The sequence below is a fragment of the Alligator mississippiensis genome, chromosome 15 (genome assembly GCF_030867095.1).
Source record: "Alligator mississippiensis isolate rAllMis1 chromosome 15, rAllMis1, whole genome shotgun sequence".
In the NCBI taxonomy this organism is placed as follows: domain Eukaryota; kingdom Metazoa; phylum Chordata; order Crocodylia; family Alligatoridae; genus Alligator; species Alligator mississippiensis.
In genome coordinates, this window is record NC_081838.1 from 4,028,773 (window position 1) to 4,041,000 (window position 12,228).

Here is a 12,228-nt window from a genome sequence, read left to right on the forward strand (position 1 = left end):
ATTAGGAAGAACTTACTCACTAAGAGGGTAGCAAAACACTGAAACAGGCTCCCCAGAGTGGTTGTGGGATGTTTGGAGGTTTTTATGACTCGGGTAGACAGTCTTGTCTGGGATGCTCTAGTTGGGGCTGGTCCTGCTTGGAGCAGGGGGTTGAACTAGATGTGACCTGAGGTCCCTTCCCACCCTCACTTTCTGTGATTCTATGACTGAGGGTGGTGAAACATTGGTACAGGCACCTAAAGTGGTGGAGGCTCCATCCTTGGAGATCTCCAGGAGCAGGCTGGATGAACACTTGTCCGGGATGGTGTAATTGGGGATGATCCTTCCTCGGGCAGGGGACTGGACTAGAGGCTGGGTGAGGTCTCATTCAGCCTGACTTTCCTATGATCCTAAGCTAAGCACCTAATGGAAGGTGCCTTTTGGGTTGTGTTGGCAAGGACTGTGTCTTTCCCAAACTGTGGTCCAAGAGACTGATGCACAGCTTACACAGCATGCTCTCCCCACAGCTCTTTGACAAGGCTGATGGGAAGGGTGCGTGGTGCCCACTGGAGAATTTTGAGGCCCAGAAAGTTTGAAAGCTTTTAGCCAAGGCTCAAAAAGGCTGGGCTTGTGAGGAGAAAAAGTGAATGCAGCAGGGTGCCTTGAGAGCCTTTCAAGGGTGCTGCGGGGTGCTGTGCAACGTTAGCTTCATTAGGTGTGCAAACATGATTTGCAGGATGAACCCAGAGACCTCCGATAGGAATGCAAAGTGTTCAGTCATTCTGATCTGCTGTGGTCTTTCTGAGTTCTATGTAGCAGAAAACTTGCTCTCTTGGTTTTCTTCAGTAATCAAAGAACAAGTGAAAATTAAGAGCTGGCATGTTCCCAGGGTGCCTTGAGTCTCAGGAGGGACACTTTGCCTCTAAAAAGCTCAAAAAGCACAGTGTTTGTGTGAGCCCTCCATGGCTTTCAGTGTTCAGACACCCTTTCCCAGTTATAAATGAGTCCCCGGTTGAGGTGTTAAAGGCAGGTAACGATGTGATGTTGGACCCATTATTGGCCTGCTCTTATTGGAGGAGGAACTGGTGCTGCACATTAACTACACCAGCTCACGGGGCCGGAACCTGGAAACTCCCGCGTTCTGCTCTGGTCTCTGGTGTGACATCTTGGGGGAATGACCATTCTGCTTCTCCACCCGTGAGCTGGGGGTGACTGAGTGCGTGGGATAGGGGAAGTGTCTGTGGGTTCCTCAGAGGTGCTGAGTGCTGTATCCATGGGTGGTTGTGTCCAGCCTTGAATATTCATGGGATTTCATTCTTCTTCAGGTACTTAGCAAAAAATTTAAGGCACTTTGGAAGAAGGACAACAGGTACTCCGGGATCAAGGACGTCAACACCATTCAGGAGCTGTATCCTTCTTTATATGCTGCATGTCTCAGGGTTCCTCACCCTGGTGCCCTCCGATACTTCAAAGGGGAATTGAAAGAGAGGGAATTCTTAGTGCTTCAGAAAAAATCTAGCGGTAGTTATTTAGTGGTTGTTCTCTTTGTATAAGGCTGTCTAGGCAGCTCTACTGTCTGGAATTCAGGCTGATTCAGAGAATCGTGGCAAAGCAGGGCTGGAAGGAACCTCAGATATGGCAGTCGGCCTGACCCTAAGCGTATGGGCAAGACCTTCTAGCCAGGAACCTCTGGCTTTGGACCCAGCAGGAGCACTGGCACAGCCCAGTCACAATCCCCAGCCTGGGCTGTAGCCAACATCCAGTTCCTCTGAGGCAGGCGTAAAAACACCCTGAGGCCAGTAGCAGAAAGGGGGAGAGGGGAGTGGGAGCAACCAGTCAAGCCGAGAAGCCTGAGAAATATGCATGATGGAATATAGGCATCGCTACACCTAGATCATCCCCAACCAGTGCCTGTCCAACCTCTTCTAGCTACAGGACTTCAACTGTAGTCCTGCTTTGTGTTCAGTGCAGAATGCACCTGAATTGGCACAGCCATGTTTTTGCCCTGCCGTAGAAGAGCAAAGACCACGAGGCAATGGGTTATCCAGCCCTCGGCTCCAGGAGCTGCCATACGCTTTACTTTTTCCATGACTAACGTTGTCAGTATCGATGACGAGGAGGATGAAGAAAACCTCTTGGACGCCTACACGACCCCATCAAAAGTAAGTGAGCAGAAATGCATTGCTTCGATCCCCCTGAGATGCCAGCAGAATCTCAGCACTTAGAGGCTTTCTTCATCTGATAGTCTGCAGATAGATTTGCTCCCCTGCTTATCTGTGCCGAATGCCTTTTTCTTTACCTTTTAGGGCAGGGATAAACATTTGCCCTTCATCTGCATTGTTGCCTGCACAGTTGGATGGGTAAAAAACTGGCTGATGGGGCGCACCCAGAAAGTAGTGGTGGATGGGTTGTACTCAACCTGGTGAGATGTGAGCAGTGGGGTCTCCCAGGGCTCGGTCCTCTGGCCTGCACTGTTTAACATCTTCATCAGCGACTTGGACGAGGGAGTGCAAAGCATGCTGTCCAAGTCTGCTGACGACACTAAGATGTGGGGTGAGGTGGACACACTTGAAGGGAGAGAGAGGTTGCAACTAGATTTAGACAGACTACAAAAGTGGGCAGATGAGAATAGGATGGGGTTCAACGTAGACAAATGCAGGGTGCTGCACCTTGGGAGAAGGAATCCACAGCGTACACACAGGCTGGGGAGTTCCCTTCTTGAAAGCACAGAGGCGGAAAGGGGTCTTGGAGTCATTATTGACTCCAAGATGAACATGAGCTGCCAATGCCAGACTGCAGCCAGCACAGCCAGCCCGACCTTGTCATGCATCCAAAGGTGCATCTCAAGCCGGTCCAGAGAGGTGATCCTCCCCCTCTGTGACATTGGTCAGGCCGCAGTTGGAGTGCTGCGTCCAGGTCTGGGCGCCGCACTTTAAAAAGGGTGTGGCCAGCCTGGAGAGGGTTCAGAGGAGAGCCACCCATTTGGTGAGAGGGCAGCAGGACAGGCCCTACGAGGAGAGACTGAGGGACCTGAACCTGTTCAGCCTCAGCAAGAGGAGGCTGAGGGGGGACCTGGTGGCTGCCTACAAGCTCATCAGGGGAGATCAACAGCTAATAGGCAGAGCCCTTTTCTCCCCAGCACCACCTGGGGTGACGAGGAACAATGGTCATAAGCTGATGGGGAATAGGTTTAGGTTGGAGATCAGAAGGCAATATTTTACAGTTAGGGTGGCCAGAATCTGGAACCAACTTCCCAGGGAAGTGTTCCTCGCCCCTACCTTGGGCAAATTCAAGAGGAGGTTGGACGATCACCTGTCTGGGGTCTTGTGAACCCAGCATTCATTCCTGCCTGTGGCAGGGGGTCAGGCTAGATGATCTGATCAAGTCCTTCCTCACCCTAGCTACTATGAAACTATGTAAGGGCAGTAGGAGAGAGCTTGTAGCTGAACTGGTCAGCTTGTGGCAGGAGGTGTCTCGGTTCGACAATACCAAGGAACTGCTTTGAATTTGGCGTGGGTCTGGGCAGATCCAAACATCGTGGGAAGATCGGGGCCTAGCACCACAATGGAGGTGGTTGGGAGCTAGTTCTCTTGTCCTGCATCTTATGGTTCACACCAGTTGAAGTTGCTGGTTTTGAGTGGTTAGCACTGTATGTCCACTTTGGTGCTGATAGAAGTGACTCCCTGAGCTGCAGAGTAGCGGAGAATTAGGCCACCGGAGCATCTCTGCAGTACTCATTGCCGGGAAGCTGTGATGTATGTGCTTAATTGAAGTGCTTTACCTTGAAGTGGTTGGGGAAAGAATAATGCTGGCTTCTCTGTGTGCTGTATAGGGTTCTCAGAAGCGCAACATCACCACCCCAGAGAATCCACGCTCTAAGAGGACGGTAACAACCCGTAGTCCCCACCTGCTTTTCTCGCCCAACAGCTTCTCGCCAAGGTATCGTACCTCTGGCCTCCCGGGGGGCTGCTCTAGCATTGACCTGACTCTTCTTCATGGGTTAAATTCCCTTCTGTTGTTGCCACCTTGGTTCCTTCAACCTCCCCCTGGAGGTGCATGTGCGCCTGCCTCTAGCACAAATCAGGAGTGACAAACTGCCAGTTCCCATGCTGCAGGTGGCTGCTTTTCAGTCACAGGAACAGTCCTTGTCCCTAAGATGAGACTGCGGTTGATTTGGATGCAATAGGACTCTTTCTCTGGCTTTTACTGTATTTGTCACAGTAACCACCACAGGAGGTGCAGGGGCAGAGAGCTCGGCCAGGTTCAAAAAGAGGCTAGATGCATTCATGCATGATAGATCTATTAATCGCTATTTAAACCTCTGGCATCTATAAACCGATGATGGTGGATGCCACGGACTGTGTGACGGGGAATAGATCACTCTAGATCAGTGGCACCCAGTGTCTGACTCAGTGGGCTGGATGAGTGGCATGGGGTCAGTCCTTGGGCCCAACCCCTCTGACTATGTGCTAGCGTGATCTGGCCCATGAGACTCTCTCCGTGGGTCCAGAAATGTGATAATTGACACTGCCACTGATCCCCCACTGCCAGTCTCCAAACCCTTGGGGAGCCTGGTGGGCCAGATGACATGACTCCATCAGCTGGATCTGAGCCCTGCTATAGATGTATCCAGTCTCCCTCGAAAGCATCTTCTCCTGCCACTGTCAGAGATGGGATGCTGGGCTAGATGGACCATTGGTTGGACCCAGCCTGGCCCTGCTGACGTTCTTTCATTGTTACTTTTGTGGTTGGGCATTGGGAGATCAGGTAACATTTGTAATGGTTCCTCCCCCAACAGCGCCACCCCCTCCCAGAAATACGGATCCCGGAGCAACCGTGGTGAGGTGGTCACTTCCTTCGGTGCTGTGCAGGGCACAGCTTGGAGTGGGAAAGGAGGCAGCAGCTGCAGTGTGAAGCTCTTTACTTCTGCCGAGGAGTCGCTCACAAAGAGCTACAAGTTCATGTTCCAGAAGGCCGTTGACATCCGGGAAGGTAATACCGTATTTGCTGATCTCCAGCGTGCCCAGAATAACGTATACCCTTGTTTTGAGAAGGGAGAATGAAAGAGAAAAAAGACCTTTCCTTGTCATAAGTCACTGAGTAGCAGCAGCCAGGAAGCTGAGCCTGTTCATTGTCCTGCTCCCTGTGACTCATGTGTAGACTTTACTTTTGCTTTTGCCCCGTAAGCAGTAGGCACTGCTCTTACCATGTGTTCTTGCATATAATGTGCACTAATTTCCAGCAGCTGTTTTCTGGGAGAAGAAAAGGCATGTTGTATTCAAGAAAGTATGGTATTTTTTTTCTTACCGTGTGTTCTCGCATATTACGCGCACTCTGATTTTTAACAGCTGCTTAGGGGTTGGGGGGGGCGGGTAGGTGCATTGTATTCAAGAAAATATGGCAAAACTTTATTCTTCTTAATATAAGAGCCTGTAAGAACTGATGGTGTCTCAAGAACTTCGCAACACAGCAAAGCCAGGAACCTCGTCCTAGTAAAAGCTTCTATGTTCTGGCCAATGGGAAAATATCAGGCTGGCCCTCGGCCCTCCAGTCCCAGTACTGGTTCTCAGTCAGCTCCCGACTGGCCTCAGCAAACCGAAAACATCATGTCCAAACCCCAAGGCAGGAATTTGCCCTAGCCGGTTTTGACCTTGAAGCGAGACCTGTTCCTGATGGTCTGTGACATTTACTCTGATCTTTAGCTATTGTTGGAAGGAGCTTGGGCGTACGGTGTTGGAATAAGCTCTAAAATGACAGGCCTGGTAGGTTCAGTGTCCCTTTGGTGGACTTCCGGTGGGACCCTGGGATAGATGTGTAGAGGCTTTGTGCCTCAGTTTCCCCATCTCTTCAATGGGCGTAATAGATCTGTCTCGTAGGTTGTGTGGGAAGGATGAATCCCTTATGGATTCCCAGGCACCCAGATGCTGTAGTGGTGGAAGCCCAGTAGACACTCACAATGACTTTAAACTAGCTCTTGATGGGAGAGCTTTACCCTTCGCTTCCTCTTTGTCTCTGCAGTGACTTTAATTTTGTGCCTGTTGACTTCATCTTTAGTGCTGACCTATAGGATTGAAGAACTCGGGGAGGACCTGAAGAGACACTACAAGATAGACGAGTTTACGTCTGTGATCAGCCCTGCACAGGTATTGGCTTCTCCCCAGTTTCTGTATAAGCTCCTGGGTGCGTGCGTGTGCAAGTCTCTCCTGTTGTTGTGTCTTAAAGCTGCTGGTGTCCATCACACAGCTCGCATCTGGAGAAGTCTTGCTGTTGAGTCTTGTGGGACACGTAGAATTTTTGCCTTTGGAAGGCTTGGTTCTGTAGCTAATTTCTGTTCCTGTTTCACAAGGAAGCCTGTGGACTGCATCAGACCAGGCGCCGTGTGGCAGGGGGAACTTTGAGGGGCCAAGCTCATTAGCTCGGGTGCAATGGCACGTGACCGCAACTATGTTTGGGGTGCGTTAGGCAAACTTCGCAGTGTGGCAGACACTTCTGACACGAGCCGGGCGGTGGGGAGAGAGCGGCTGTGGGGCTTCAGAGGCTATAGTGGGGAACTGTGAAATCAAGGAGTTGGAGACCCACCAGTGTAGCCAAACCCCCTGCACAAAGGCAGGCTGGCTTCCCTTCTGTGCCAGGGGCAACAGTAGTTTCTTAATCTTGGGTTGGGGGGAGGTTGTGAGGGCATACGCACCCAGATGCATGGTGCTCAGACCCTGGCACCTGAAACAGGAATGCCCGTGCTTGCTGGGCTTGACTCTGTTCCTCCTCCAGCCCAGAGGGCAAAACATAGAAGGAGGCTGGATTTGCAAACTAAATTAAAGCGTTGGTGTGTGCAGTGAGCTGAACTTCCACCCCCACCCTGCTTCTACTAGAGGTCCACTGCTGGTGGAAAAGGGGTCTGGTGTTCTCCAGGCCTACACCTGTGTTCTGGTATGGAGATTTCCCAGGCTTCTGGGCTTTGCCGGTTGCCCCCTTCCCCCTTTGTGCTACACGTGTCTGTGTGTTTTGAAGTCTTCCTCGGAGGCATTGTGTGTTGGCTCTAGCCCAACCCAGGGGTAGTGACTGAGCTGTTCCAGTGCTTTTGCTGGGACTCAACCCCCGAGGGTCCTGGCCTAGAGGGTCTTGCCCCTCCGCCCAGAGTCAGACCAATCACCATGTTTGGGGTCAGGAAGGAATTTTACTCCCTGGTCAGATTGGTACAGCCTGGGTGGGGGTTTGCTTTTCTCTGTAGCAGGGAGCATGGCCTCTACCTGGGATCTCTTGAGTGTATGTTAACAACCTTTCACAGAAGCAGGGAATTGGTTGATGTGTTTCCCTGCTTCACCTGTGGCAGGGTCAGGTGTGATGTCGTGTGTTGCATCAGGGTGGATGGTAGTCTGTGTACAGTTTAGATGAGGGATTTGTATGGGATGGTTTGGCCAGGGCTGATCCTGCCTCAGGCAGGGGGTTGAATTGGATGGGACCCTTTCAGCCTGACTCCTCTAGGATTCGAGGTCCCAGGGCTAAGTCTTTTCCTCGTCCTCATGTACAACTTAGTCTTCAAAACTTGATGCATGTGCTGGAATATTGCAGAGTCACGGAGCCTGCTGTCCCACATTGTATTTAATCCTCTGAGTAAGGTTCCCCTTTCTGCCTCTTGTTCCGTAGGAACCCATCACAGTGCTGGGCCAGATTGCCTGTGACGGCAATGGGAAGCTGAATGCCATGTCAGTCATCCTGGAAGGCGACAGGGAGCATTCTTCCGGGGGGCAGGTCCCTGTGGATCTCTCGGAGCTGAAAGAATATTCCTTCTTCCCTGGACAGGTGAGGAGTCCTCTCCAAGCGGGTGGTGGGAGGTAGCAGTCGGTTCTGTAAAGGAACCTGAAGCGTACAAGAGGCCTCTATGCCTGCAGTGCCCAAGTGTGGGGTCTTTGGCGCACGGCTACAGAAGCATGGCTAGTATTGCCGGAAGAGCCAGAGAGGCTGTTGGAGTCGGGCTGAATGTTGCTGGTTGTGTGGGGCACGATTTCTCAGATCCAGGCATGGATGTAAAGCATTTGGTAGCCTGGATCTGAAAACTACAAGCAAAAGTTTTATTGGAAATGTTGCTGTACCTGGGGAGGAGCTGTAAAGACAACCGTGGCCTGGCCACTCCTGAAACTTGGGCTTTGATCTCCAGCCTGCTGTTGGCAAACCCCTTCTCTTCTCAGTAGAATGGGGCTATCGCCGCTAGTGTCCTGTGTAGTGCACGCCCAGGTTTACTGATGGAGGGTGCTATGGGCAAGTGGGAGACTTGACTCGGCCTCTTCCGACGTGGAGTTGGATGGTTTGACATCATGGGTTCTTCCATTTCTGTTCCAGGTTGTGGTGATGGAGGGCACCAACAGCACAGGTGGAAGGCTGGTTGTGTCGAAGCTGTACGAGGTGACTATACCCAGCGAAGCGCAATGCTTGACCTGTCTTCCTAAGCCAGTGGTTCCTGATGTCTCCCAGCTGAGACTCCAGTTCCTGGGAGAGAGTGGGCAGTACGGGCTTTAAGGGGTCTCCTTGCTATGGCACTGAGGTGATAGCAACATGCCCAGGAAGTTAGAAATGGTTCCTTTAAAGACACCTGGCAATTAAGATGTTGAAAAATCCATCTTCTGAAGGAGGTGGGATAAGGGGTAGTTTCTTCTACTCCAGCAATTCTCAACCAGGGTGCCTTGAGATCCTTTTAAGGGTGCCACGCAGCATTAGCACCGCTAGGTGTGCAGAAACCTACATGTGATTCACAAGAGAAACCCAGAGATTTCCCATAGGAGTCCAGAGCTGTGCATGATTTTAATGCCAATTTTAGTATGCACGCAGCTTTCCTTTCCCCCAGCCGGCCATTCTGATTCCCCGTGGCCCCTGTCTTTTGCTCTCTGCGTGTGCACGTCTCCTCTTTCCTGTAATCCAGCCTTACTTCCTTGGCAAGCCTCCCTCCACCTGTTGCATACGTGCAGCTGCAGAGGCTACGCCGCATCTTTCTGCCATGACTTCAGCTTCTTGTGGAGCCCTTGCCAATGAATGCTTCTCGTTACGACGTGACGGAGCACGTCGGAGGTTCTCCAAGCACCTCTCTGGGGATGGCTGGCTTTTGAACGGCTGTTCTGATGAAGTCGTATTGGTCTTCGTTACATAGCAGGCAGCCTATTTTATTTTTATTTCTCTTTCTTTTAATCAAGCTGAGACTCTCTGGCCTCACAGAACTTGAGAAGGATGCTAAAATGACATGCCCCTTGGTTTTGTCTGGAGATGGCCCAGAAATATGCTAGTCTGGGTGAGCTGATTAAGATGGATTTTGTCTTGGCTCTTGCTTTCTGCTGTGGGCACAGGGCTGTGGACTGGATTGTTCTCCAACACAGAGGTCACTTGGATTTTGCAATGCATAAAATTCGGGTCTGTGCTGTTTGTGACCCCTGGGCAATTACATTTCAAACTTTTGTTTCTCTCCAGGGTGTGCCTCTGCCTTTCCACAAGCCCCCAGAGCCGGCTGAAGGTGAGTGCTTTCTTAAAGGTTTCTGCCAATTCAGAAAATCAAAGGTATGCCTGCAGCCCGGCTGTGTTGGGGTCTTGGCCAGAGCAAAGTGTAGCTAGCTGTTTAATGGCATTGTTTCCTGCCCTGTTCGGCAGAGCTTGCTATCTTTTTTTAATAGGCCTATTGTGGGGTTGTTCCTGGATCAGATCCCAGCAGTCCATTGTTCGCATAATCTCCTGTGTTCTGTTTATGGAGAACGCCATGAGAAACGGAATGAATTTCGGGGGTTGGCTTCTGCCCAAACAAAGGCCTTTTGTATGGATTTTTAAGTAAGGCCTAGATACAGACTTTTTTTTTAAGCAGCTTCCCAGCTATTTTAGAAAGGATTGGGGGAAAAGGCAGCAGATTGGCGACTTGGTGATTTCCAGCCGAGACAGACTGTCGCACCTGCAGTGTTCGCTGCCCAAGGACCAGCCTGCCTGACTTCATTGGCCTGGCATTCCTCACACTTCATATTTTACCCTTGCAAATTTTTTGCCTTGATTTTTTTTTTTTTTTCTTCCTTCCTGCTTCCCCCCACAGTCAGTGATGTGACATTTGAACAATTACTGAGCTAGCTTTGCTCATCAGAGCACCGGATCGAGTGGAAGAGAAGTCGTCTAAGGACACTTGGTGTCACTCTAGGTTGAACCATAGCACCCTACATTTTTTTTTCATGCAATTTTATTGCAAGCCCCCTCTAGAAAAATTTCTCAGCGGTGAAACTGCCATAGGTGTCTCTGCCGTGGACAGATGAATACGCGTCCTAGTGTAACTTACTCATTTTGTATGGTGATGTACATCACAGCAGGATGACCAATAGACAGATAAGCAACTGGGGAGTGGTGGGAGGGTCAGCCTGTCACAGTTACTGTGCTTTGCTGCTAGGTAATTGCCTGTTGGGCTTTATCTGTAGATGGATGTGGACAGATGAAGCCTAAGCCAGCATAGCCTGAGGCACTGGGGACTTCTCTCTTGATGATTCCAGGGTCCATGCTACACTGGGTGGGTCATGGTCCCCTAGTTTGAGGGCTTATGTGGCCTGGCCACTATGAAACCTGTGCTTTCTCTATGGCAAGTCCAGGTATGATGTGTTGTATCGGGGTGGCTGGTCATTTTATGAAGAGGTTAGATGATGGATTTGTTTGGGATGGTTTGGACAGGGCCGATCCTGCTTCCAGCAGGGGTTGGACTACACGTGACCTGTGCAAATCCCTTCCAGACCCACTTCTCTCTGATTCTATGACCAATTTTTTGGAGGTCTCACAGCTGAAGTGGGCAGGGAGGAGGAGAACGTGGCAGCTGGGTTTTCTAAGCACCAATGGCAGTGGAGCCTCTCCGATTCTACTTTGCAGTGGAGAAATGCTGATTATTCAGTGTATGTGTGTCATAGAATGATAGGCAGTGAGGGCTGGAAGGGGCCTCAGGAGGTCACATCTAGTCCAAGGCCCTGCTCAAAGCGGCCAGCCCCAACTACATCATCCCAGCCAAGGCTTGTCTAGCTGGGTTTTCAAAACCTCCAAGGATGGAGATCCCACAGCCTCTCTGGGTAACCTGTTCCAGTGCTTTACTGCCCGACTTCTGAGAGTTTTTCCTAATATCCAGCCTCAACTTCCCTTGCCGCAGCTTGAGCCCATTGCTCCTTGTTCTGTCATCTGCCCCCACTGAGAAGAGTCCAGCTCCCCCCTGCAGGGAGTTGGAGGCTGCTATCCAATCCCCCTCGGTCTTCTCTAGACTTAAATAAGCCCAGTTCCCTCAGCCTCTCCTCACCAGTCATGTCCCCCAACCACTTTCCTTGTCCTCCACTGGACTCTCTCCAATGTGTCCACATCCTTTCTGTAGTGGGGGGCCCACAACTGGACACAGGGCTCCAGATGTGGCCTCATCAGTCATCTCTTCTGCCTCTGTGGGCATGTGGATCAGTCTTTCATAGTATATGGCAGAGCCTGTCTTCCATACAGTGGATGCTCAGGTGCCACAATAATTGAGAGAGAGTATAAAAGGTATCTTGAGGAATCCTTGACTCAGGTGGTGGGAGGCTGGGGGAGGAGCTTAGCAACTTTTGCCAAAACTGTTGCAATGTGTTTTTCTTTCAGATTCAGAGCAGCAGATGGTGTTGGTGGCCTGTGGACCCTACACCACCTCGGATAGCATCACCTATGATCCCATGTTGGACCTCGTTGATGTCATCAACAAAGAAAAGCCAGACATCTGTATCCTGGTAAGAGAGGAGCTTCCTCTTCCCTGGGCTTATCCAGGCCCTGGCACACACACATACACACCCCAGTGCATATGTGCATTACACTCGTGTACATGTGCCCAGATCCTGCAGGGCATCCTATGCAGAGACCCTAACCCTGGCACGGAGCTCCACTGACTTCAAGGAACCTCACTGCAGAGACATGCAGGGCTGTGAACTCTTCTGAGAAATGCCTGATACTTGAGAAAATCTGAATTCTTTTGATTTTATACAGGACCTTCATACAAAAGCAATCTGTGCTTTGTACTCTGGAGTGAGGTTGTCAACAAGGAGCAAGGTGCATGCTGAAAGCCAAGGGGGCTTGTATTCCTGAATACCATAGGTCGGCGATTCTCAGTCAGGGTGCCATGAAATCCTTTCAAGGGTATCGCACAATGTTCCTGCTGTTGGGTTTGAACGTGATTCATGAGCTGCACCCAGATTTCAAATAGGAATCCATAATGTTCACATTGGGAACGGCTGGGGTCTTTCTCGA

At 50.8% G+C, this 12,228-nt stretch overlaps 1 protein-coding gene across 1 annotated transcript in view; it reads left to right on the forward strand.

Moving 5' to 3' along the window:
- The window catches only part of POLA2 (DNA polymerase alpha 2, accessory subunit), a 37,992-nt gene that overhangs the window by 2,278 nt on the left and 23,486 nt on the right, over positions 1 to 12,228 (forward strand). Inside the window, exons 3-11 of the mRNA XM_006264969.4 lie at positions 1,305 to 1,387; positions 2,084 to 2,141; positions 3,812 to 3,918; positions 4,778 to 4,971; positions 6,034 to 6,122; positions 7,624 to 7,779; positions 8,317 to 8,379; positions 9,433 to 9,475; positions 11,590 to 11,714. Coding sequence (XP_006265031.2) covers positions 1,305 to 1,387; positions 2,084 to 2,141; positions 3,812 to 3,918; positions 4,778 to 4,971; positions 6,034 to 6,122; positions 7,624 to 7,779; positions 8,317 to 8,379; positions 9,433 to 9,475; positions 11,590 to 11,714 — 918 coding nt within the window. The remainder of the gene's footprint in view (positions 1 to 1,304; positions 1,388 to 2,083; positions 2,142 to 3,811; positions 3,919 to 4,777; positions 4,972 to 6,033; positions 6,123 to 7,623; positions 7,780 to 8,316; positions 8,380 to 9,432; positions 9,476 to 11,589; positions 11,715 to 12,228) is intronic.